Below are 27310 nucleotides of genomic sequence, written 5' to 3'. Positions count from 1 at the left end.
TATAAAACCTACGCGCGCTGCGCGTTGCCGTTCGACATTTAGAACAATCCAAAACGCGTCAACGCGTATGTCCATCTGAACTTAGCCTAACGCTGGCCATACACGTTCAAGTTTACCGTCAAGTTTGTAGCGAACATGACACGGCGTCCAGTCGACTGATATCCATACACCTTCAAGTGTGCTATCTACATCACACACACTGGTAGCCATACACCGTCGTACTGGATGGCGCTTCCAGTTCGCTGCAAACTGGACTGGTAAACTTGATCGTGTATGGCTGTATGGCTGTCAGTGCCCATGATGTTAATGAACACTTGACGGTGTATAGCTCATAATTCGATAGAGCCGGCTGCACGCACGAAAAAACATGACTCGTGCGGCGTTACCTCGCTCTGAGGCGTTCCATGTAAGGCTTGAAGTGCAAGCGAGAGCGCGGAACGAGCGACAAAGAAGCACAATCGGCCTTTGTTGTCACGTTCAACTATCGTCAGTAAACCGACTTTACAGACAACCAATTTTTTTTTTAAAATTTATTATAGGCAAGCACTTAGCTAGCTTAGCCCAATCACACGTGATGGAAAGTGGTGATGTGGTCTAAGATAGGACGCGTTTACCTAGAAGATCCACTCTTGTTTTAAAAGTACCCAGATTGTAATTGGTCTGATGCGAACTTGATCATGTAAAGCCAGCGTTAGTAAACACAGGCGGTCCGGAATTCCGGACAGGGAACCGAAGACGAGGGTCGTGATGCGCCCGCGCAGTCGGCGGCTTGTGCTTCGTCAGTGAGGCGGCCTCGACATCGCATTTGCTTAGCTGTCTTTACTGGTGAGTATTAGGATTATTTTTTTCTATAAATATATTAGGTAAATCTAAATACCTAAAAAAAATTGTCTTACTTGATTTTAACAATTTTGGCTGAAATTCAGAATAATATCAATCCATCCGTAATCGATATCGACGTTGTTGATTGTCAGAAAAGACCATAGATAGGAACAATTTTCGAAAAATAAAAATTGCTAAATATCAAGTACCTTTAACCTATCGACAGCTAACATAATATATAAGATAGACAATTTACTTATAATCCTAAATTTTTGCCGTTGGTAGAAATCGTCCGAAATCTGAAAAGAAATATTTTTGTATTTCAAGCTGTAGATATATATTAAGTATACCTACATATATTTAATAGATTAATTTTTAATTAAGAATTTAAGGATCGATCTTTGTTTTAATGTCCATAACTCCACTCTCCATATTTTCGTTGAGTCCAATGAAAGGTGCATCCTTTTTGTAGCGCTTTCCTTTATTCAAAACGGGTTTCCAGAACTTTAAAATAGTTTATTCACATTCTCATATTTCACGAATATCGACTCGAAGATAATTGCGTAGTACCAGTAGTACCGACCCTAATTTTCAATCGGTCTCATCTTTATCTATTCAAACTACTTACTGAGTTTAGTCCACAAGTCCATTTTCAGGGTTCCGTACCCGAAGGGTGCCAACGACGGGACCCTATTAGTATAACTAAGCCTCCGCTGTCCGTTCGTCCGTCTGTCAGCGGGATGTATCTCGTGAACTGTATAGTTAGGTAGAGAGTTGAAATTTTCACAGAATGTGTATTTCTATTTCCTAGTTCCCTGGCTACTTGCACGCGTTTTTACCCCCTACCCAAAAAGAGGGGTGTTATAAGTTTCACGTGTGTATCTGTGTATCTGTCTGTGGCATCGTAGCTCCTAGACTATTGACCGATTTTAATTTAGTTTTTTTTGTTTGAAAGGTGGCTTGATCGAGAGTGTTCTTAGCTATAATCCAAGAAAATCGGTTTAGCCGTTTAAAAGTTATCAGCTCTTTTCTAGTTACTGTAACCTTCATTTGTCGGGGGTGTTATAAATTTTTAATTTACACTTGTATGTTATCAAACTAAGTACAATAATATACAGCAACAGCAATGTTTTGTAAAAAAAAAAGAATCCTGACTTAACAAAATCTCCATCGAAGATGTTAATGTACCTACTTAATAAATAAGTAGTGGGTAAGTAAATACCTAACAACTCGCGTAAAAATTAAAATCTTATGGTCATAGACAAAGCCGCGACTCTACACTTAGTTAATAATAATTATTATTATTAATATTTGTTTTCAAATCATATGTTTACAATGCATAATTTATGCAATGTGCTACCATTGTCCATTACTCAATACTCATGCACTCAGCACTATTCACACGGATTGGCATTTTATATTTTGTAATATCGTGTGGCCGTTGGTAGTTATTAAACGGAGATCTGGTGGTAATATTTGGAGAGTTCTTGATAATGATAAAAGTATATAAAATCTTACTTGAGTAGGTATAGGTATGTACCTAATCTAAATATATAAAATTAAAAGCTGACTGACTGACTTATCTATCAACGCACAGCTCGGACTACTAACGGCCGAAATTAATAATCTATCTGTAATCTGTCGTTAAGTTACTTAGCAACGTTGTTATTAATGAACAACACTTAATTTTGGCCGTGGCTTAGGTCGGGCTGAAAGACATGCAGATAATTATTACGACGTAGACATCCGCTAAGAAAAGATTTTTGAAAAAACCCCTAAGAGGGTAAAATAGGGACCGTATGTTTGTGTAGTCCAGCAGGGATGACTAGTTGGTACCTACCTACTCCGTGTTTCGATACTCTTAAAAAACTTCCAGCTTTTATCACGCTTCACTGCCTAAATACTCCCACTAGCTTTTAGATTATTCTAGGTTTTGATATGTCTACCTACGTTTAGTCTAGGTAAACTATAATAATAATTTAGGTCAGTTGCTCGCTACAAACTGTAAACTAAATCTACTTTTGTAACCGAAGCTTTAGCTACGAGTAGGTAGGTACATTGGTTTACGAGTAGCGTTTTGCTGTGTTAACCAAAGCTCCTGAATTCGGTTCAAATTGGTTTCTACACAATAATGTTATTATAATATTATTACCTACCTACATCTTTTAATGTAGTTAACTTTAAAAAATGGGAACCTAAAAGATTTTATCTCCTTTATAGGTCAATTTTTGTCTACAATAATAATTATAACTACCACCTTTAGATAAAGCTGCCCATTTAACAAAGTAGATAGCTACATAATATAAGGCACATTATCAGTGCTCGTGGTTATTCATATTAAATGACACGAAAAGCCGATATTTAGAGTTCCGTAGTCCGTACCTCAAAAGGAACCCTTATACCATCATTTTGTTGTCTGTCTGTCAAGAAACCTAGAGGGCACTTCCCATTGACCTAGAATCATCAGTAAGACTGATATTCTAGCACCAGTAGAGAGAAAAATCCGAAACCGTGAACATGTAATGAACGTGTTCCAGCACAAAAAATGTGTATGAACAAATAATAAAGTGTTCTCAATTTTCAAAAATAAGATAACTAAGTATATCAAGTGGGGTATCATATGAAAGGGCTTTTCCTGTATATGCTAAAACAGATTTTTATTTATTTTTATGCCTAATAGTTTTAACTTATCGTGCGAAATATCGAAAAAATATCAAATACGAAACCCTCGGTGCGCGAGTCTGACTCGCACTTGGCCGGTTTTTTTGTATATTTTATATGTTTTTATCTGTTGTTGTAACTCGTATGAGCGCGGGGTCACAGCGGAGCTATCGGCGGACACTCGATAAGGCTGGTTTCCGTCCTTTGCGAATAACCACTGGAATAATGAATTCGCAGGATCAGTGCTCTAATTAGGTCACTCCTTTTTAACCCCCCACCCAAAAAGAGGGGTGTTATAAGTTTGACGTGTGTATCTGTGTATGTCTCTGGCATCGTTGCCCCTAAACGAATGAAATTTTAAAAACGTGTCGTTCAGTTGTTCAAATAACCATATGAGCTTAATATGAGGCAGTTATTTCCAAATTACAGACAGACAATCTAATTTTATTTATTAGTATAGGTGTGAGTTCCATAGATGGTAGCAGGTAGTTTAGTATCTACCGAAGAGAGGCAGGGCAATGCCGTATTGTCTCTATGCAGTACACGTCAATGCGGATAGCAGAATATAGTTTACGACTCTATGTGAACCACATGTGAACGGTGTATAATTTTTCAGAAGTCGTAAAACTGGTAAACTGTTCCCGACGACACAGATCGTATTGAGGTTGCCGGTCAGGGGTTATCGATCTTTAATCGTTGGTTTAAAAATAATTGTGACATACTGTCTAACGGCCGAAATTATAATAATCAATCTATGTGAATCTGTCGATAAGTTACTTAGCAATGTTGTTATTCGTCAAGTCTTTTCGACAAATAACAGCGTTGCTAAGTAACTTATCGACAAGTTAAAGATAGATTAAGCATTAATTTTGGCCGTTAATCAGTGTGAGCGGTGATAGGTCAGGGGTTCGATGCCGGACACGCACTTCTAACTTTTCAGAGTTATGTGCTATTTAAGCAATTAGAATATCACTTGTGGAGAAAACAATCTATATTTTACGCCTAAGAGTGTTCTCAAAGATTTGTGTAAGTCTGCCAACCCGCAGTGGGCCAACGTGGCAGACTATGGCTTTTTTATTTGCATGGCGGCCATTTTGCAATTCGCCATCTTAGGTTTTTAATATTTATTGTTATGGTAGCGGCAATAGTCGCTTTCATTGTTTATTGGTATATTAAAAAGCAGCTATAGGCACAGAATCTATACTAATTACTAATAAATAAAATTGGAGTGTCTGTCTGTAATTTCGAAATAACTACCGCATATTAAGGTCATATGGTTATTTGAACGATACTATAACTGAATCACACGTTTTTAAAATTTTTGTCTGTCTGTCTGTCTGTTTGAAAAGGCTAATCTTGGGAACGGCTGAACCGATTTTGACGGGATTTTCACAGACAAGTAGAGAATTGACCAGGGAGTAACATAGGCTACTTTTTTATCCGACTTTCAAAAAGGGAGTTGTGTTTTTCTACCTATGTACACCGAAATCTCCGAGATTTCTGAACCGATTTGCGTCATTTCTTTTTTAATCGATAGAGGAACTTTGCGACATTGTTTCATAAAAAATTTGGAGTCCAACTCCTCAATCCTGATGCTGCAGGGGATCTGACCAATCCACGCGGGCGAAGCTGCGGGCATCAGCTAGTAATATAATAGTGCTATAGTATTGGCTATAACTATCACATAAAGCAATTCAGGGTTTACGATCATACCTACTGCAGAATAAATTAAGATTCATTGCCATGAATGACCTCTTTCAGACCATTCAAAAACAAACAGCTGCACAAAGCTGCTAATCTGCGCTTTTAAGCTCTGATCACAGTTTACACAGGATACCATGCTGAAGGGTCAACACTATACATTGTGCGGGCCCCAGCCTATACACGGAATTGCCTGTAGGTACCTATATCGACAATTTTATATCCTACATAATTATTATATTCGGCTATAGAGTTTATTTCACTGAACTCATTGATGGCAGTGTGCAGGCCATGCCTGTCCTAGAGGCGATGGCCGTTGCGTTGGAACCGGAAATACGCGTATAAGCAAGCGCCCTCTAGCACGATGGACTGACGATATAAAGCGGCTGGCGGGAAGTGGATGGATGAGGAAGGCTGAGGCTCTTTAGGGAAGCCCTATGTCCAACAGTGGCCGTCCACAAGCTAATGATGATGATGATGATGATGAGAGTTTATTTATACACAACTAGCCGATGCCCGCGACTTCGCCCGCGTGGATTTAGGTTTGAAATCCCGTGGGAACTCTTTGATTTTCCGGGATAAAAAGTAGCCTATGTGCTAATCCAGGATATTATCTATCTCCATTCCAAATTTCAGCCAAATCCGTCAAGTCGTTTTTGCGTGAAGGAGTAACAAACACACACTTTCGCCTTTATAATATTAGTGTGATAGTAGGTACCTACTCGTAAAATTATATATATAGGGTAGGTACCTACCTACTCGTATGTTTTCGGTATTAAACATTAGGGTCGGGGGTCATGGACCACTAAACAGTATCTTTACAGCATTCATTAAACTTATCAATTTTAATAAGTAGCTGTACTAGGTACCTACCTACCGAATTTAAAATTATCACTTAAATTGACCATTGAGGTTCAATTAATTACTCGTAGAACATAAAATATTGTAACCCATAAAGTAGATCAGGCGCGCTCCATCTTAGGCTGCATCATCTCCTACTGTTTGGTGGGATTGATGATGAATTGTCTATTATGTCCAGGAGTTCAGATTATGCCCAAAACCCTTCTCATTCTCAGTAGTGGTCAATGGGTTGACGAGGTTGATGACATGGTAGGCATTGCTTTATTGCTTGTACGAAGCCCCCATTAGGTCAATCAGCGTGGCATATTTGGGTCAACAGAAACAAATACGTGCCCTAACGATAGAGTCAATTATGAATTGCTATATGTTCAGGAGTTCAGATGGGATGGCAAAGTAGGCAAATGGGTCTCGGGCAACAACTCTAGCGGTCAATTAATATGACGGTTTCTGTTATTAAACTGTGTCACTGCTTACATCATCAAAGCTATCTCTGATTGTCTATGCCTAACTGAAATTATTTATCAACAAGTGTAAATTAATTTATAACACCCCCGACAAGTGAAGGTTACAGTAACTAGAAAAAAGCTGATAACTTTCAAACGGCTGAACTGATTTTCTTGGATGATAGCTAAGAACACTCTCGATCAAGCCACCTTTCAAACAAAAAAAAAACTAAATTTAAATCGGTTCATTCGTTTAGGCGCTACGATGCCACAGACAGATACACAGATACACACGTCAAACTTATAACACCCCTCTTTTTGGGTCGGGGGTTAAAAACAAAATTGACTGACAACATCATCAACACCCAGCCAGAGTCTCAAACCCTTGGTTCTAGAAAACAGAGGTTTTATAGTTTAAACAAGGAATAAGGCCGGATTTTTTCAAAATTCCCACTGGATAGGGAATAAAGAGGAGTTATATATTCACCTTGGAAGATCCTCTGCCAATCTCTTTGTAGGTAAATAACCATACAACTATAACTTTAACTATAGACATACCTAACTAGATGTGTATGTGTGTTTATAGATTTTAATATCATGAACAGATGGGAAGTGATGAATGATGATGAACTCATCACACGTAATATTATGTACCTAACACGTTTTGTTATTTATTTAGATGCTTCTGTTAGTCGGACTGTTATAATTAAAATTGTTATCATTAGTTTTTGAAAATCATCATCTTTCTGAAACTTATTTTGAAAAATGCTAGGTAATAATTCGGTAGGTACTTTTCTGAAATTAGAAGTAGGTACATATTTGTATAACTAGTGACTCAATTGAATGAAATTGGATAAGCTTGCACCGAATTTAATTAGCACGTGCAAAATTTGTGCAATTCTAGGTACCTACCTACGTGACTTTTTAGAAATCAATTTTAAAACAATGATCTACGAACGAGTACCTAGGTAGGTACCTATCCTGTGACGTTGCACCGACAACCCGTGTGGTAAAAATCAATAGAAATGCTCTTTCTGTCTGTGAGGCGTTTAACTAGTTATGATACCTACTTATTGCGTACCTACTATTATTTGATATGTCTATTAGGATGTTAGAAAATATGTACCTAAATACTTAGGTATGCCTAACTTATGCACAAAAAATATAATGAGACTTGTATGTACCTACAACATATAATATTCAAGCACTTTACATCGATTCCGACTGTCCGGCTGTCAAGAACACAGCTTAGAGTAATTTTGTGGTAATTAAAGAAGGGTGATGATCTATATAATAAAAAAGTTCTCTAAATCGTAGAATTTCTTTAGTCATGTAGGTATCTGAGTTGCGATAACTGTTTATCATTTAGATATTTTTGCAAGTCTTTAAATACCCAGAAATGTGATCGCTATGTCCGCATAATGACCGCGGATTGTTTACGCAGCAATACCTAGGTTGGACTTGAGTGAATATTTTAGAGTAAAGTTAGCTTAATATATATATGTGTGAGAAGGTTATTATAGTTGGTTTATGGATGTAAATGCTCACGAATTAATCAAATCACAGTTCGCACAAGGATCACCAATGCGCTTACACAGTTATAGTTATAACGATAAAATGCTATTGTCAATTTTTCGAAATCGTTATTTATTGGTACCTGCCTACCTAGACCCACCTAAATACCTATAAGAAAGTACCTGAGACCTACCAATCATTGATGTCAAAGAATCAAACCATGAAACGAACTAAGAAACATACGTACTTATTTCGAAGATAGACGTTGGTCCCAAGATGCTGTGAAGGCATCGGAAAGCACGGCGTTCGCAGACCCCTCAAATATACATAATATGGCATATCTAATATTATTGCACTTACTTAAATTGAACATTTGAAAACAGCAATCGCCGAGTTTCTTGCTGATTCTTCACGGTAGGAATGACATTTCAAACCAGTGGTACATTCATTTGAGGATTCAAAAGCACATCTTGCAATTTATAAAAGTTTATTTCAATAAACAATCTTTCTATTTCTAATAGAGTAGGTAGCTCTTAGACTATAAAGTGCTAAAAAATCTTTTTATTTCTATTTCTACTGGAGTAGGTAGCTCTTAGTCTACAAAGTGTACCTCCATCGTGCAGTGTTTATTCTTCTCACATAACGGCCGGCTGATTACCATTCGATACGACAGGGCAAGGACCTTTCGATACACGACCACGGTCCACGGTTGTAAGACGAGATAGAAAACGAGCCACCGATATATTATGATGCGTTGAAAATTTTCGAAAAATTAAGTGGATAGATAGATAGAAGTATAGGTAGATAGATAGATAGCTATCCATCTACCTGAAACAAGTAATATTATAAATGCGAAAGTGTATCTGTCTGTCTGTTTGCTACGGTTTCACGGCTCTTGCTGAACTGATTTTAATGAAAGGAAGAGAGTTAGCTTACAGCCCGGGGACGTACATAACATAGGCTACTTTTTATCCCAGAAAATCAAAGAGTTCCCACGGGATTCTTAAGGGTCCATCCTTTAACCGATTTATATGTTTGTACAGAGGTACTCGCAGCTTACGCCCCGGGAATTGACGTCGTCAACTTTTTATCCCGAGCAAGCAAAGAGTTCCTACGGGATTTTTACCTAAATCCACGCGGACGGAGTCAGAGGCATCATCCTAGTTTAAATATATAACAGGAAAAGCTCACTGACTTTTGGTGCAACCCAGGTTGTCCTAAGCCGACCGACCACGTCGGCAAGAACCGACGCAGCTCCCCTCTTTCGTCTCATTCGCTTAACGCTCCTGTTAATCCATACGATGGCCTACTCGATCCAGCCGGGTATTGCATAAGCTTCGAAAAATAACGAAAATGTTACCTTTACAGATTGCAATCACAATGAAGAGTAAGCTGCTGTTGCTGGCCGTACTGGTCGCGGCGATATGCTCCACAGAGGCGGTGATGGTAAGTGCGACAGACCACTCAGACCTCAGAGAACAGACTCAGGTAGAACCTACCTAACCTAGAAGGTGTTATAAGAACTCTAGCAAAAATGAAGACAGTTGATAGTACTGATGAGTACTGGATACCAAAAAAAAACCGCGAAAGCAAATTCCTATTTGGCCAAAAAACATCTGGCTGAAGCTAGAGGTCGACGAACATTGCGTAAATATGTGCCGCGTCGTAGGCGGGGCATTGACTCCGAGTTTTGCACGCTATACATTGCGGGTTTCGAAAATATTAAATTACTAAAACTACAAGTATAAAGCAAAGGGCTATTGGTATTGGATTATTTATTTATGTTTAGGTAGTATAACAATAGCATTAAATTTTTGCTAGCGTTCAATTACATGCTTTTTTACGTTTGTTGAGTATAATTATAATCTCCTTAAGTTGGACCCTTTGAGCCTCAATAGCTCAACGGTTGAGGCGCGGATTGAATTCCGAAAGTTCGACGGTTCTTAAACACCACCCGTTGCACTATAATTGTCGTACCTACTTCTAGTACCGAAAGCCTCAATAATCGGATGACTAATATTCTTTTATTTAAAAAAAAAAAAAGAAAAATCTATCTATGGTTGTACCGTTCCCCGTTGTTTTTATTCGAGAAGAAGAAAAGTGTGGTAATGTTTGCAGAAGCGGCGGCGGCACCGTCGGCTGCGCACCACCAGCACCACGGAGCCGGCCATGCTGGCGGCGGCGCGGCTGTTCCCTCCCTCGATGCACGTGCAGCGAGAGGACTCCGAGGCGGAGCACCTCGAGCTCGGCATGGCGGAGCGCCTCGACGAGAAGCGCTTCCAGGTATGTACCGACCCTGGTAAAGGAGCGCCATTTTTTGAAGCACGCTCATAAGTGTCAAAGCCTCAATAGCTCAATGGTTGAGAGCGGACTGAACGCCAAAAGGTCGGTGGTTCAAACTCCACCCGTTGCACTATTGTCGTGCCTACTGCACAAGCTTTACGCTTATTATAACCCTCGGTGCGCAAGTCTAACTCGCACTTGGCCGGTTTATTTTTAACTGTACCTACCTATGAGTTTTGCCTATCTGGAGTTTTATTTTTGTACATATATGTATAATGTATATTCTAACTTTTCACAATATAACTCTCTTATGAAAAAAGTTACAACTCTGTCACACTAACGCCCTCGAATCGGTGCACATCGCCACAGTGTAGATTATACTAGTAAAGATCCGTTGCTTCGTTACGACGTGATTGAAGGACAAACGAACAAAGAAACACACTTTCGCATTTATATCTATACTAATATTATAAAGAGGAAACCTTTGTATTTTTGTATGTTTGTATTGAATAGGCTCAAAAACTACTGGACCGATTTCAAAATTTCTTTTACCATTACTTAGAGGGATTCTTCCGAATCCGTATAGGCTATATTTTATCCCGGACAATAGAAAAAATAAATGTCCACCCGTGCGAAGCCGGGGCGGGTCGCTAGTACTTAAATAAATATGGGTAATGGTAGTTAAAAATTTTGCTCTGTATTGGAACTGCTAAGAAACTGCCATGTTATGATTTAAGGAAGCAGAGAGAGCCCGTGTCAATGAATTAATGAATGAAATCCCAGACGAAGAAAATGGCAACGAAAGCTTTCTTGATGGTGAGTAACAGCTGAGTTATGAGAGGGGTGAGGACTTTACTACAGTTAGTAATATTATAAATAAAATAAAAAGACCAAGTGGAAAAGGTCCGCAACGATGGCTTGATGATGTAAACATAACAGCATGGTTAAGTTATAGCTATGTTTCATAAGCCACCCACTGAAATGGGCACTATACAAATTAAAGACAATTATTATTTTTGTGCCTTTATGAGGCCCCCACTGTTAGGGGGCCTCGATATAACGCAGGTACCTTTTTGGTACTTATGTTAAATTGGTTTTAAATTTGAATAGAATAGAATAGATTTTTATTCAGGTAGACTTTTACAAGTGCTTTTGAATCGTCAAAATAATTTACCACTGGTTCGGAATGCCGTTTCTACCGAGAAGAACCAGCAAGAAACTCGTAAGGAAGTTTAAAGAAGATACATTCCGAATATATCGGTGGATTCAGAGTTATTATAATAAAGGAACATTTTCACACAGATCCTTGCCTGAAGGTGCACTGCAGCGCCGGTCGTGTTTGCGAAATCGATGAACATGGTGACGCTGTCTGTAATTGCATCAAGGAATGTCCGTATGAAACCGATTCCCGCCGCAAGGTATTATATAAAAAACTCCTGTTGATTGATTCCTTCTTGTGTTTGTTTGTAACTTTTTTAAGTGTTTACCACGAAAAGTCCTTGAAAACTTTCTCACTGTTCAAGGCTTTTTTAAAGAAATCAATATGATAGCATAATACCTTTGAGATGCATACGAAACGCTTATTGATTTTCATGTAAAATTTCAGTCAGGATTATTTTTGTATTACAGGTCTGTACAAATGCCAACGAGACCTGGACATCTGATTGCGAAGTGTACAGACAACGGTGCCTTTGCCTCGACAACTCAGAGCTCTGCCGTGGACCCGAGTACAGTCACGTGCAAATAGAATACTACGGCGCTTGCAGGGAAATGCCTGTAAGTAGCCTAAACCTCCTTCAACCATACTTAGGTGTTTCCATTTTTAGTTAGGCCCTTGACTAATGCATAAACCCTCGTTCGAGAAAGTATTATCACTCATATTAATCTCTGTTTATCCCTAAGGCTATGTACTGGGTTTAAAGCTCAGTAGTCTCAGTAAAATAAAATAAGAATAAATTCATGTTAAAACTCCTATTTTTAATTTTTATTCTTCCTTAACAAAAGATATTCCTATAATATTTTGGTATAATATACATGTAGGAGTGCACCGAAAACGAAATGGCAGACTTCCCTCGGCGCATGCGCGATTGGCTGTTCAACATCATGCGTGACATGGCTGAGCGTCGCGAACTTACCCCACACTATCTGCGTATGGAGCGTGAGGCTGAGTCCAACCTTACACGTCGCTGGACGAACGCCGCTATCTGGAAATGGTGTGATCTCGACGCGCATGACAATGACAGGTAAATAAAGAATTGAGTTAGACCGAGGCCCCTACGAGCTGGAAGCCTTGCTAATGCTGCCAACATAAGTGAATACATACATCAAAAATTATAAAACTGTGATCCATTCGTTCTAAGTATATACTATATACTTATAAACTACCAATAATATTTTTTTATGAGTGTACTAGGTAGGTACTTACTGTACACTTATAAAAATTTTGCTTTTAAATATTTCAATAACTCATGGTATTAACATAGGACATAAATCTTAGTCTAGTTTTATGGGTTTTTGTCGTGCTAAATTAGCATAATGCACTTAGCCAGAGTCTCATTATACTCATTCTGTATCATTTTATCCAGATTTGTGTCAGTTCACGAGCTTTTCCCAATCCGGGCGCCTTTGATGGCTCTGGAGCACTGCATCGCGCCCTTCCTTAAAAGCTGCGATGAAGATAACGACCACCGTATCACGCTTGCCGAGTGGGGCAAATGCCTACAGCTGGATGAGGTACTTATAATCACAATTTGCTGTACTGTTTGTCATATCCGTTATGTGATTACTTACTTTTATTCGTCTTAAAAGTTATATTATAATGCCTGACACTTGTCAAAATCCCAGTCATGCGCTTCAGTCATCAGTGATGAGCTTAATTAAATGCTTGGCTGCGATTTCACCTGTCGTTAAATATTAAGATACGTTAGGTTAATAAGAATAGATGCAGTGTATTAAAAGCACGCCAACCTAGGAGCGATGTGGCAGCTTTATAAAGAAGCACCTAACGCATTTCTACTTATGAAGCCACAGCGCTAACGCTGACTCAAGGAAGTCGTCCAAAATCTTATCTGTAACTATTTTGTTTCAGTATGAAATGGAAGATCGCTGTGATGAGTTGACGGATGAAGATGGCACTACGCCAGAATGAGCAATAATATAAATCGCAAACATTCTTAACATACTTAACTCAAAAACACCCATCTATGATTTAAGTAAGAAGATATTTTAGATTTAATTTAAACTACATTCTATTCTTGTTAAATTAAATGTGTTGCTTAAAAAAGTACTGCAATAGCAACAGTGAATAATAGAGAAAGGTAGGAAAAAAATTAGGTAATTTTAAACTGCAACACTTAAAACTGCCTAATAATTTTGTATGATGGATGCTTATTTTGTCCAACAATAGTTTGTAAGTATGAACATATTGTATGTGTGTAAAGTCTCATTCATTACTTTAAAAACTATTGATATAAAATTGTAACATTTACTACATTGTACTGTGATTTAAAAACCAAAAATTCTCCTACAATTAAAAAATATGTAACAAAATAATGTGTTTTTCATTAACCTTACCAGTTTGAAATAGGTAGATAAAACTTTTTTTAATGACGGACCTTTTACAATTTATGCTTATCAAAAATAAGTAAAAAAAAATCCTAAATAAATTATTAATCACCAAACAAATAAGGTTCCCTACTGAGAACTTCTGTGGCTACGAAGCCACAGAAAGCTGCAGCATCGTTTTCAGGGGAAACCTAAAGTGTTTATCGACATACCTCCAACACTTGCTGTGCTTAATATTTTTTTATGAAACAAATTTGGTCCAAAACGGTCACTATAATGTGTCCAAAGTAAGAATATGACTTTTATCTGTCTATTGTCAACATGAAAATTATTATACGGTTTGCAAAGAAAATCTTTGCATACTAATTATTATCGATTGTATTTTTTATATTGTTTAGTTTAACTAAGTGTTAGTATTTAGTTAGTTGCAATAAAATCTATTGAAAATGTTATAGAATATATATTGAATCAAAATACCTAAATTTCCCAGCTAAGCTATCAAAAAATGACAAATTACTGAGTCCTATGGAAAAACGCGATTGAGTTAACGTACTTGGAACAGGCCCCTTTTATTTGGGGGCCTTGTAATTTACTACGGACAGTGCAGCTTTTGACAAAAGAACTTGTTTTAAAACTAACGAACCTTTACTTACAGCTGATATTAGTTATAGTAGTAGGCACTTAACTTTTTTGAATAGAATGGTCAATAGCGTGCTAGTATGGACTAGAGATTTAATAACACTAGCTCGTGCCCGCGACTTCATTCGCGTGGATTTAGGTTTTAAAAATCATGTGGGAACTCATTGATTTTCTGGGATAAAAAGTAGCTTATGTCTCCACTCTCCAACCTTCAACTATCTCTATGCCAAAAATCAAGTTGATGAGTTGCTTAGTTAGAACGTGAAGGGAAGACAAACAAACACACCCATTCGCATTTATAATACATACCTAACAGTATAGATTATCGTTTCGATTTATTTATTTATCAATTTATCAACAACATGGTACTTACTATTTATGGGGCAAGCGACGGGTCTGCTCGCGAAATTCAAATTTTACTTGGTTTTTCGCAATTTGTAAATTAATACGACAACGTAGGCTTATAGCACTTTAATTGCGGCAATGGCAGTATCATCCTCAAAGATTTATATAAAAATCTTTACTTGAAAGGGTCCAGTTTAAGATGTTAGTTCTGGTATCGACTAGTTTGTGAGTTATAGTCGATACTAGAACTAACATCTTAAACTGGACCCTTTCAACTAAAGATTTTTATATAAACCTGTGAGAATGATACTTTCATTGTCGCAATTAAAGTAACATAAGCCTACGTTGTCGTTTTAGTTTATAAATTGCGAAAAACCAAATAAAATTTGAATTTCGTGGGCAGACCCGTTAGAAAAAGCTTAGAAGTTAGCATCCTAAGCTGTGGTGTAACATTGTTACCCGTTTCCGTTTCTATTATATTTCTGCTACTTATTTTATCTGTTGAAATTATCAAAAAGCATACGTCCATAACAATATCATTAAAAAAGTTAGAAAAAATTAAATTAGTTCTAATTTTACCCGCCGTACATGGCTTGGCAGCACAGCGCCACCCCGCCATTTCGAACTGTTCTCATTGGTTGTCTCCGTACAAGAGAGTCGTTTGTTTGTGCGACATTTCCGGTAGTAAGGTTGGCCAACCTGATCGGAGTGCATTGAGCAGAGCAGCGCTGCCATCTTTGTCTTGTCGATTTGGCTTGGCGCCTTTCCTGTATTGGTTGTTCAGTAGTGGTGATAGTGTGTTACACGTTTCAAAATGGTGAGTTTTACAAGATTTTGTGAAAAATAATTAGTGTTGTGATGTTTTGACAGTGTATTTCGGTGGAAAACAATGTTATCTACGTCCTGGCGAAGTTTCAGCTTCGTACGATAAAAATTAATCGGATTTTTCGCAATTTTTAGGCTGGTGGTAAAGCGGGTAAAGATTCAGGCAAAGCCAAGGCGAAAGCAGTATCCAGGTCAGCGAGGGCGGGATTGCAGGTATGCTGATTAGGTTTCTTAATTGATTTAATGAATTTAGGATGCTGAAATTGTAGTGAAATCAAAATATTAAATTATTTCTTAAAATTGAATAATACGCATGACCTCTAGTATGGCGGCGGGCCGCTGTGTCAGAGGAAATAATCAATGAATATCCGATCATTATTTATGAAAATTTTCAGTTCCCTGTCGGAAGAATTCACAGGCATCTTAAAAATAGGACGACAAGCCATGGGCGTGTTGGGGCTACAGCGGCTGTATACTCCGCAGCTATTCTCGAATATCTTACTGCCGAGGTAAGTGACGCCTTTGTCAATATGGCGGCTCTCCAGCGTAATTACAATACGAAAAAGCTAGCGTTTTCTAGAAAAAAATGGTGATATCAGCATACTAATCGTTTCTATAAATTATTTTTATTACTTATCACAGCTTTGAAAGCATTTTCATTTTGTTGTTTGTTCAGTAAATGTATAATAAATTTTGGCGGGAATTCGTGTTAAGCTTTTAATTATTTACAAAACAATTGCCAAAGTTGTTTTTACTTTGTTTACATTTGTACTATTTAAACATTTAAAAGCGTTGTTATTCTATAATGGTTCTCAGAAACTAGTACCTACCTAGTTATAGTACCTAGGTAGGTACTAAAACTTTTGGCGGGAACATTTTGATCAATAACGTAACGTAACGACCTATACTTACAATAAGCAACTTCCTTATTTTTATAGGTTTTAGAGTTAGCGGGGAACGCATCCAAAGATCTCAAAGTAAAGCGTATCACACCGAGACATCTCCAGCTGGCCATCCGAGGAGATGAGGAACTTGACAGTCTGATCAAAGCCACCATCGCAGGAGGAGGTGTCATCCCACATATTCACAAATCGCTCATCGGTAAAAAAGGTGGCCCGGGGGCACCAGTTTAATCAAGGTAATTATACTAATTAATATTTATTCAAAATAATTAAGTTAAATATTGTGTCATTTCTAAATTATTAGTTAGCACTGATTATGTTTTGTAATCCTTATTGTTCTTTTGTATAATGAGCAGTCATACACCTTGTATTCAGATTGCACTTTTTGTTTTGCAAGCACTTTAACATCAGGTCTTTGCAGGTTTATTTCATTCTCTATTTAATGCTTCAAAATATACTTTTGAATACTTTAAAATAGATTCTTTTTTTAATTCTATTACAAGTCTTCAAGCTCTTGACTGCAATCTCCCCTGATGTTAAGTGATGATGCAGTCTAAGATGAAAGCGTGCTAACTTTTAACCTATGCTCAACTTATTATTTACTACCGACCCGTTCTGGCTTCGCATGGGTAGATTATTACAATTGTCACATGGATTTCTAATTTTTTGAAAATAAAATATAGCCTATGCCACTCAGAAATAATGTAGCTTTCTACTGGTGAAAGAATTTACAAAATAGGTTCAGTAGATCCAAAGGTTACTTTCTACAAACTCAACTAGTTAGTTTTTTTTTCCATAACATACTAGCCATTATGTATACAGATTTCCATACAAATCTATATGAGTGATCCTATTTGTTCTCACATTATTTATTCCTACCAATTAAGAACTAATTACTGGCCTACTTAAACTTAGCGAAGATAAATTCGATAATGGATTTTGATACATTTTTTAGCAATAATGTTTTTTTTTTATCAACAGGTTAACTACAGGCTACAACATTCTCACTGCATTTGACCCGGACACAATCAGCAATGTATAATGAATCAGCCAATTGGTAAACATAGTTTTCTATATAGGTAGTGATGTGGACTCTTGACAGTGGAGTGACTTCTCTATAAACTGGTGATCCGGACTAAATAAACACTAGATATAAGAACTAGACATATTTTTAGCAATAAGGAGATTTAAATATGATTACTGATTAGAGTTAAGATTTACTTTTTGGTTCATGATGAGAAATAATAGACATGTTTATTTCGCTAGACTCTGTGTTCATTTCGATTCAGCTGATTTTAAAATTGTTGCACTGGCAGTTTAATTTTTGTAAGGTGGTTTACCTCAATAGCTGCAGTGCTATAATTTTACATGTTAGATTAGAACTAATTTGCAATTGTTTTAGCTCTAAGCTGTCAAAGTATAATTTGCAACATTTTGTATTTTTTTAAGTGGTATAATATTGTTCTAAAATTAATTTGGTATGATTGAACTGTTACAAGTTGTAAGAAAGTGTATTTTGATCTTTGAAATATATTGAGAAAAAACTTAAGTTTGTTTAATCTAAAATTTGGTTTGATTCAATTCTCATTTACTTATAGTAAGGCCAATATGATAGATCACATTTGACATCTGTCGTTACATATAATATTGTTTGTGTGTACCCTCGTATTTATATTTTATTTGTGTAACTGACTTGTTGAATGTGATATATTGGCCCTAAACTTACATCATCCCAGGATCCTGCTTACTCAATGCTGTGAAACTGCTTAGCTAATTATAGAAACTTGGGCTTCTTTTAAAATATAGTATGCATTGAATCAAAAACCCGGCAAAGTGCAAGTCAGATTTGCACACCAGGGGTTCCATACTCGAGTTATTTTTTCCGACATTTTGCACGATAAAACAAAATAAAATCTTTTTAGAATGTACAGATAAAGCCCTTTCATATGACATTATCCCACTTAGTATAGTTATCTTACTTTGAAAATTGGAAAACATTTTAATTTTTTTAAATTGTCAAATGATTAAAAAATGTTTAAATCAAAATAAGATAACTATGCTAAGTGAAAGGGCTTTAACTGTACATTCTACAACAGATTTTTATTTATTTTTACGCATCAGTTTTTGATTTATTATGCAAAATGTCGGAAAACTACCCGCGTACGGAACCCTCAGTGCGCGAGTCTGACTCGCACTTGGCCGGTTATTTCCTTTACTTGTGCTAGACCTGTCTACCTTCCCATTATTCTAGGTCAACGGCAAGTACCCAATAGGTTTTCTTGATAGACACTGCAGACGGACAGACAACAAAGTGATCCTATAAGGGTTCCGTTTTTCCTTTTGAGGTACCCTACAAATAATTTTGAACTTGCACCGCCTTTAATCTCGTGGTAAATGCCGACCACAACGACTTCAATATAGGTCCCGGAATTACGGGCCATCTCGGGTTCTCCGAAGCCGGTCGATTGCTGTGTCTAGACGGCTTCGACGAACCTCTGTGGGTAATAACATTTTATGCTTACTCAGTGCAGTGAGTCACTAACGACAGCTGCTGCTATCGGTATATTTCGTAGTAGGTACTACAACAGCCTTTCTGCTTAATTTCGAATATGCCTTTTGTCTAATACCGAATAAAGAAAATATTCTAAATAGACTGCTAAAATCATAACCCTTCCTTTTGGCTTAGCCGCAGTCGGGTAAAACATACTTTGACGACTGCTGTCGTTAACAAAGAGCTAGTCTAAAAGAAGGAGCCAGTTTATAAACTGGTTCTGGCTTGCCGACCACAGGCATAAGAAGACAATGATGCCCATCTTGTAGCCCAAAGTTGGGAACATCCGTGAACAAAATATTATAGTTTTTGCCCACCCATTGTTAAAAGACGGCCCCTTTGAATTTAAGTCAGCCGCTAAAATTGCTAGATTAGATAAGCCTCGAGGTCTGAGGTTTATCGCTGCTTGAATCTTTTTTAGGGTTCTGTACCCAAAGCGTGCCTACTAGTCCATGATTACCAGTGCTGTTACTATGCCAGAGGCTTAGAATAAAAACCCAGGTCAGAAGCCTTCGCTGTCCGTTCATCCGTAAGTGATGTGTCTATGATTTTCCTTTGGTCCTATTTTTGTCGAACGTAACAGCTATGAAGTGTAAAAAATCCTAAGAAATCATAAATATCAAAGTGGTTTTAAAAACTTAAGAAAGGTATAAAACATACCTTAAAAGACTTAGTTTTAAAAATCAATATAAAAAAGACTTCTAAACCATAAGGTTGTGAAAAAGCCTTAAGTGCTTATTTGACACTAGAAATATCTATCTAATCTTTTTATTTATTTTGTGGAATGCATTAAATAATAACGCTTTTATCTATACAAAACCCTTTTTGCAGGTGCATTTTTGTTGTTTTTTAAACCGTCCATTCAGAATATTTGACAGATTTTTAAAGTTACCCGTGACCACTGTACAACAAACATCAAATTACTTAACGTTCATAGTCTGTGGTTTTATTTGTCAAACAGTTGTCAAATAGCAACTGTTTTCTTCTTGGTTTTCTTTGGTTTGTCTTTGTTATTGTCACCGACCAGAAACAAAAGGTTACTGTCAAATTTGCAGCCATTGGCAGGGCCGGCTATCCTACGGTATTTCAAATATGCTTAGGTACATTGCAAGTACATGTCTTCTATCTCACATAATTAGTATGGGTAGACATTAAGCTTCTCGCTTCACTACCACAGCTATATTTTACGCACACGTTTGAAATTTTTTATTACTATATGTATTATAGTTATATGGAATGGTCGCACGAGGAGTGTGACCAGCTAAGGGTTTTACCCTAAAGGTGGAAGAAAAACGAGCTTAGATTTTTATAGAAAAAAGTATAATATTTTATTGGATTTAACTTTAAATTTCATGTTGCCAAAATTAAAGGTTTTTAAGAATCATAGAGCAAATTTAAGTAAAATAATATATTTAGGTTTGAAATTACAGTGATATAACATGATAACCATTTTTTGAATAAAGTAATATAAAACAGAGTAGCAGTAACATACAAAATATAAAAATGTTCAATGTCGTTCATTGGATTTCTCATTTCAATAGGTACGATTAAAAATCTGAATTTGGGGGAAATAAAATCAAATGTCGACAACACTGTAAAAATGGCGTAACGTAGAAATCAATAAAATACGAAAACTTTTTAGCCAATTTAAATCACTGTTTCATATGTTTTTCTTAGAAATTTATCGTCTTTTTTTCTTAAATTGAGTATACTTGTTTTGTATACACTCGTATAAAGAATCAGTGAGCGCTAATAACCATAACCGCGATTGAGAAATGTATTCCTTGGTTTGGACTTGCATTTTGCGTTTTCACGAAGATCAAAGGAAAGGTGGCCCACATCTAGCGAATGCCGAAGATGCACCAAACATCTTCTGGGGGTTCTGGGGACTTCTGGGGGTGTTCTTACTGTGAAGGCGATAAGGGCATGTAAAACAACCTCCAAGTGCAAGCTGCTGGAAAAACTACCTCAGGAGAGTGGCTGGACGAGAACGACTGGATGGAAAAGGCTAAAGGGACTCTCATACATGCATGCAGTATCATAACTATATAAGACTGCAATTACGGAGGTGGAAAGCATAGTTTTGTCATCACAGAGTAAGTATTACTAGATGATGCCCGCGACTTTGTTCGCGTGACTTAGATTTTTTAAATCCCATGGGAACTCTTTCATTTTCTGGGATGAAAATTAGTATCCTATGTCTCCTCCAGGATGCAAGCTATTTCAGTGCCAAATAGATGATGCCTGTGACTTCATCCACGTGGAATTAGATTTTTAAGAACTCTTTCATTTCATGGAACAAGAAATAGCCTGCATCCATCTCCGAGATGCAAGCTATCACCACAAAATTTCGTCAAAATTGGTTAAATGGATAGGCTGTGAAAAGTTACAGTTACACTTTCACGTTCATAATATTGGTATGGAATAATTTCAGATGAATTTCTTCATTAAACATGCCAAATCCAAATATATCCATTATACCAAATAAACAGGGATATTCTCACTGATGAGTGGCTAAAAATGTTCATTATGTTGTTCATTGTGAAGTATGAACTCTTTAATACACTTCAAAGCTTCCTATAAAATAAACACTTTGATACTCATGACTTTGTTTCGGTTTTTCAAAATTCCTATCTATGAGATGGATACTCTTTAATTTTCTAGGATAAAAAGCATGGCTCTTAAAATGCCTATCTTTGTCTCCAGATGCAAGCTGTTTCTCTGTGGGATTTCTCCAAAACTGGTTCTTTTGTTGAGCTAAAAAAAGAAAATTTACTCTATTAATGAATGATAATATAATTTACCATTTACTTTATGTTTCTGCCTTAACTTTCCAGAATAAGGAGTTGGTCATCTGAATTTGTGTTTACACTGGGAACACAGTGAAATCCTGCACCTGAGGTGCTGTGTGAGAAGCAACAAAACTGGTAAAGAAACATGTTGGAACTATACCACGCATTCCTATGAACAAATTGAGGCAAGTAAAACAGTGGTTTATTAAATATCATACCATATATCTATACATATAAAAATCACTGACTGACTGACTTACCAATGCACAGCTCAAACTACTTGACGGATGGGGCTGAAATTTGGTATGCAAACAGTCATTATGGTAGACGTAGCTAAGAAGGGATTTTTGAAAATTCAACCCATAAGGGGGTAAAATAGGGGTTTGAAATTTGTATAGTCCACACGGAAGGTGGAGAACCGTGTTTGGTGGCCCACTCTTGGAAAGGCCTATGTCCAGCAGTGAACGCATACAGGCTGATGGAATTGAATGTCATAGACTAAGGATTAAATACACAAACTTGGCTGATTTCTGTTTTTATACAATGTGCAGACTATTGTCATACACCTCATATTAAGAATCTGTACTACTTATTTTACATTCACTATACAAGCTTACACCCGTCATTTTGTCTGTAGTAAAACAATAATGGCTTTATTTAGACTTTATTTAATTTTCCAGTATAAATAGTATGGTATCCATCTTCAGGATGCAAGCTATCTTTCTGATATACATCTAAATTGGTTTTATTGTTAAGCTATGAAAAAGTGACATGCACAGGTAGCTAATTACAATTTTAGTAAAGATCTCTAACTTTTTGAAAATAAAATATAGCCTATGTTTCGGTAAAAATCGGTTCAGCAGTTTCAGATGTCAGATGCACATGAAGATATTTTTTATTTATTTGTTTTTTATAGCAATTCCATAAATACTTTCCTTAAATCTAACATCCATACTAATATTATAATTGCGAAAGTGTGTCTGTCTGTCTGTCTATCTGTCTGTCTGTCTGTCTGTCTGCCTGCCTGCTACTTTTTCACCGCCCAACAGTTTAACCGATTCTGACGAAATTTGGTATAGGGTTAGCTTATATCCCGGGGACGGACACAGGCTACTTTTTATCCCGGAAAATCAAAGAGTTCCCACGGGATTCTTAAAAACCTATCCGCTTTACGATTCTGTCTGTCTGTCTGTCTGTCTGTCTGCCTGCCTGCTACTTTTTCACCGCCCAACAGTTTAACCGATTCTGACGAAATTTGGTATAGGGTTAGCTTATATCCCGGGGACGGACACAGGCTACTTTTTATCCCGGAAAATCAAAGAGTTCCCACGGGATTCTTAAAAACCTATCCGCTTTACGATTCTGTCTGTCTGTCTGCCTGCTACTTTTTCACCGCCCAACAGTTTAACCGATTCTGACGAAATTTGGTATAGGGTTAGCTTATATCCCGGGGACGGACACAGGCTACTTTTTATCCCGGAAAATCAAAGAGTTCCCACGGGATTCTTAAAAACCTATCCGCTTTACGATTCTGTCTGTCTGTCTGTCTGTCTGCCTGCCTGCTACTTTTTCACCGCCCAACAGTTTAACCGATTCTGACGAAATTTGGTATAGGGTTAGCTTATATCCCGGGGACGGACACAGGCTACTTTTTATCCCGGAAAATCAAAGAGTTCCCACGGGATTCTTAAAAACCTATCCGCTTTACGATTTGTATGAAATTTGGTACCAAGGTAGCTTGCGTCCCTGTAATTGACATAGGCAACTTTTTATCCTGGAAAATCAACCAGTTCCCACGGGATCTTTAAAAACCTAAATCCACGCGGACGAAGTCGCGGGCATCCTCTAGTTTGGAACAAAATACTATGGTAGTATTATAGATACCCAGTTTTGGGTGTTGCAATTTGGTCTGTGCAGCGGGCCCTAGCAGGGAGACCCATATTTTTATTTATATTATATTTAAGTCGTTAAGAAGATCATTTATGGCATAATAGCACTTTTTCTAAAAAAAAGTTTACCAATCTCCTTCGCAGTGGCAAAGATGGGTTGAATGTTTATTATTATATTATGAATGGCAAAAAAGTATATCATAATATATGTGATGTTCCACATCTACTAAAATGTCATTTAAACAATTTCAGAAAAAGGACCTAATCATCGGTAATCGCCGTGCTATTTGGGTGTCAGATCATTGAAAAAATATATGCGGTAGGTGGGATTGGTGGCACTGTAAGGAATACTCGACTAACAGATAGACATTTGAAACCAAATTCTGTCGATAATATGAAGGCAAGTAAAGACATCTTACCATAACAAACTGAAGTTTTACAAACATTTTATGAAGAAACAGGTGTGAGCACCCAAAAGTATTTAGCATTGCAACGACTCGTATCAATTTTTAGGGTTCCGTACGTGAAGGGTGCCAATGAGACTCTATTACTAAGCCTCCGCTGTCCATCCGTTTGTCTGTATGTCTGTTTTTCAGCGTGCTAAATAGTGTTATATCTTGTGCGATGGTACGGAACCTTTTGTGTGCGAGTCCAACTCACACTTGACCGATTTTTATTTTGGCTTATTACACATTGCCCCTCCAAGTAGGACAAAGTAGATTGTATAACATTTTAAAGTTCAATTTGTCCCACTAATTATTGGTTTGACCAATTGGTGCATAAAATAGCGGCACCAGTGGCACTATTTTTAAGGTCCAGCCCAAAAATTTCTTGAATTATGTATTAGCATTTAATTTAATTCATTTAGGTCTTTTATTTTTAGGGTTCCGTATCTCCAAAGAAAAAAGGAATCCTTATACTTCGTTTTCTGTCTGTCTATCTGTGTCTCTATCAAGACAAGGGAATCAAAGCTCTTGAGATACTTCCCGTATATAATCCATGACATTTGGTAGCTAGCAATGTCCTAATAGCACAATAATTAATAAAGGGAAAAATCCGAAACCATGAATTTGTGGTTACATCACATATCTAATCAAAGTCAAAGATTATCATGAAATGTTGTGATTTATGTCTCATAATATTATAACTAACAATTTGCTCGAATTTATGTAATTCATTGATAATTCATTTTACCTTTCAGGTCAAGCTTTAAGAGAAGCTTTTGCTGTAAGAGTCTTTAGCAGAGAGGTGGCCCTCACTGTGTCAATGCGGATGAAGACATACATGGACATTTTAACAATTGACGATTATTGTACGATACCTGTAAACATTGATGATGGCATTTTCATTACAGAGATAATTTTATTTATAAATAATTTATTCGATTGCTTAAACGGTTGTGGTCATTCTAAAAGTGGTTTTAAGAACGCATTGTCCGGAAAATTGCAACCATTTAGCGTTTTGGAATGATGACGAATTTAGTTGGTCAGGCTTTAGGTATAAAAAATCCGGTCAAGTGCGAGTCGGACTCACCCACGAAGGTTTCCATATCATTATACAAGATATTGGCAACAGCGCCATCTATATCTGATTTAGTAAACTTAATTTTTTGTGAATTTGTAAACTGATCATGATTTTCTAAATCCACATAAATAGATTTTGAAAATTTTTGTTTTATACATTTTACTAGAATATATTTTGGTTAATGTACCTAGTTTAATGGAAAAGATTTACATTTGTCGAGGGTTTCATACCTCAAAAGGAAAACAGGAACCTATAAAGGATCACTTCATTGTCTGTCTGTCTGCCCCCCTTGTCTGCCATTTTGGGGGAATCAAAATAGGAATCATGACATTTGGCTGGTGGCAATGTCTTAAAGCACAATTGAACGAAAAAATTTGAAAACCGTGAACTTATGGTTACATCACAAAAAAATTAAAGATTTGTGTTCCCAATCAAATAATTAGTTAAACTAAATCACATTCGTCATTAATTTGCACAGTTTTATTACACTGGTTTGAGATTTCTTGTACGATCGTGCGGAACCCTTCTGTGCGAATCCGACTTTCACTTGAATGGTATTTTTAGAATCAAGTACAATTATTATTGTTGAAAACATGACTACATCACACTAATATTATAAAGGCGAAAGTTTGTATGTGTGTGTGTGTGTGTGTATGTTTGTTACTCCTTCACGCAAAAACTACTGGACGGATTTGGCTGAAATTTGGAATGGAGATAGATAATATCCTGGATTAGCACATAGGCTACTTTTTATCCCGGAAAATCAAAGAGTTCCCACGGGATTTCGGAAAACCTAAATCCACGCGGGCGAAGTCGCGGGCATCGGCTAGTAACTGAATAATAATGACATACTTTTGTGTCATAAGACACAAAAGTATGTCATTATGTAAGTATGTATAAGTATCAGTATAAGTATGAGATAAGTCATGTTGTTATGCAAAATTCTTGTTGCATTATCTGGTTTTGTATTGTATTTCCTGACAATGTAAATTTTATTACTTAAATCGGTTGATACTTCTGCCGTCCTAACGAAGAGAGCAATAACTAGGTTTCGACTACTTTCGAGATATTCGCGGTTATGATTAGCTACTTACAAATCGTAATATTACATATTGCAGTTTTGATAACCAACAGAACCGAAACTACTGAAGATACAAAAAAGACGTCTAAGGCGAAAATATAGAGCATTTTCGTGATTACGGATATGGTCTTAAGTCAATTTGCCCAAAAACTCGACTTATTGCACTCTTTGTTAGGACGGCAGACTTGACCTCAGTAACTTTAAAGTTTAAATGAATAATATCTTTATGAAGACTACGATAATTTGGCATTTGCGTCTTGTATAATTCGTCCAAGATGTTCGATTGTGTTAAATATAAAACGCTGGTCAGAAAACTACAATTATTACAGTTATAGCAATTCATTTTATGATATTTAATTGTTATACAGTTTATAATAATCTCTCAAAACAACGTTTTGGAGATGTATCTTGAAATCTAAAGTTTTTATTTTCTAAAAGATAATGATAAAAAAATAGTATGATTAAATTGCTCTGACTAGTTTTAAGTGTGATTGTGAGATGGCAATAACAAAAAAATACCCAGCTGAGTTTGTTGTGGTGCATTGGAACCCTACGAAGGTTTAGTTTAGGTACTTTAAGGGCCGGCGCACATATGGGGGAGCGCAGCGCAGAGCATTTTTCACAGTAAAAGTATTATCGACTTTGTCCTCATTGAAATAATATCTAAATTTAATTGTGCATCCGTGCGGATACTTGCGCAGTCCCGCGCGTGCTCGCGCATTCTATGGTAGAAATTCGCGTAATGTGTCACGCGATTAGAAAACTTTGCGGGCATGCTCTGCGCTGAACTCCGCCGCACTCCGCCATGTGTGCGCCGGCCCTTAAGGGCATGAGACGGGTCTGCCCGCGAAATTCAATTTTAATTTGATTTTTCGCAATTTGTAAACTAATACAACAACCTAGGCTTATGGC

The 27310-nt window shown here is 37.0% G+C and overlaps 2 protein-coding genes and 1 long non-coding RNA gene across 3 annotated transcripts; all 3 read left to right on the top strand.

The window, feature by feature from the left end:
- The first annotated feature begins 680 nt into the window (after positions 1-680).
- LOC123869246 (SPARC) lies at positions 681-13770 on the top strand. Its single transcript, XM_045912090.1, has 9 exons — positions 681-825; positions 9372-9449; positions 10122-10286; positions 11024-11102; positions 11589-11704; positions 11916-12062; positions 12327-12529; positions 12872-13019; positions 13375-13770. The coding sequence occupies exons 2-9, from the start codon at positions 9384-9386 to the stop codon at positions 13432-13434; spliced, it is 984 nt and encodes a 327-aa protein (XP_045768046.1). The 5' UTR covers positions 681-825; positions 9372-9383; the 3' UTR covers positions 13435-13770.
- Positions 13771-15499: 1729 nt separating this feature from the next.
- Positions 15500-18127, top strand: LOC123869253 (histone H2A.V). Its single transcript, XM_045912101.1, has 5 exons — positions 15500-15651; positions 15795-15872; positions 16055-16168; positions 16598-16797; positions 17543-18127. The coding sequence occupies exons 1-4, from the start codon at positions 15649-15651 to the stop codon at positions 16790-16792; spliced, it is 390 nt and encodes a 129-aa protein (XP_045768057.1). The 5' UTR covers positions 15500-15648; the 3' UTR covers positions 16793-16797; positions 17543-18127.
- Positions 18128-20173: 2046 nt separating this feature from the next.
- Positions 20174-22089, top strand: LOC123869255. The gene is made up of 2 exons (XR_006796844.1): positions 20174-21208; positions 21950-22089. It is a non-coding gene; the product is annotated as an uncharacterized LOC123869255 (long non-coding RNA).
- Positions 22090-27310: the final 5221 nt, after the last annotated feature.

This window comes from Maniola jurtina, chromosome 10 (assembly GCF_905333055.1).
Source record: "Maniola jurtina chromosome 10, ilManJurt1.1, whole genome shotgun sequence".
Classification (NCBI taxonomy): domain Eukaryota; kingdom Metazoa; phylum Arthropoda; class Insecta; order Lepidoptera; family Nymphalidae; genus Maniola; species Maniola jurtina.
Note: the sequence above shows the minus strand (reverse complement) of the source record. Positions and strands in the feature narration are given on the sequence as shown.

What these genes read in the sequence shown, in the direction of transcription:
- LOC123869246 (XM_045912090.1), top strand. Translation starts at nt 9,384, where the DNA reads ATGAAGAGTAAGCTGCTGTTGCTGGCCGTACTGGTCGCGGCGATATGC. An exon ending in GCTCCACAGAGGCGGTGATG is followed by an intron (nt 9,450 to 10,121) that starts GTAAGTGCGACA and finishes TAATGTTTGCAG; the next exon opens with AAGCGGCGGCGGCACCGTCG. An exon ending in AATGCCTACAGCTGGATGAG is followed by an intron (nt 13,020 to 13,374) that starts GTACTTATAATC and finishes ATTTTGTTTCAG; the next exon opens with TATGAAATGGAAGATCGCTG.
- LOC123869253 (XM_045912101.1), top strand. An exon ending in CAGCGAGGGCGGGATTGCAG is followed by an intron (nt 15,873 to 16,054) that starts GTATGCTGATTA and finishes GAAAATTTTCAG; the next exon opens with TTCCCTGTCGGAAGAATTCA. An exon ending in TCGAATATCTTACTGCCGAG is followed by an intron (nt 16,169 to 16,597) that starts GTAAGTGACGCC and finishes TTATTTTTATAG; the next exon opens with GTTTTAGAGTTAGCGGGGAA.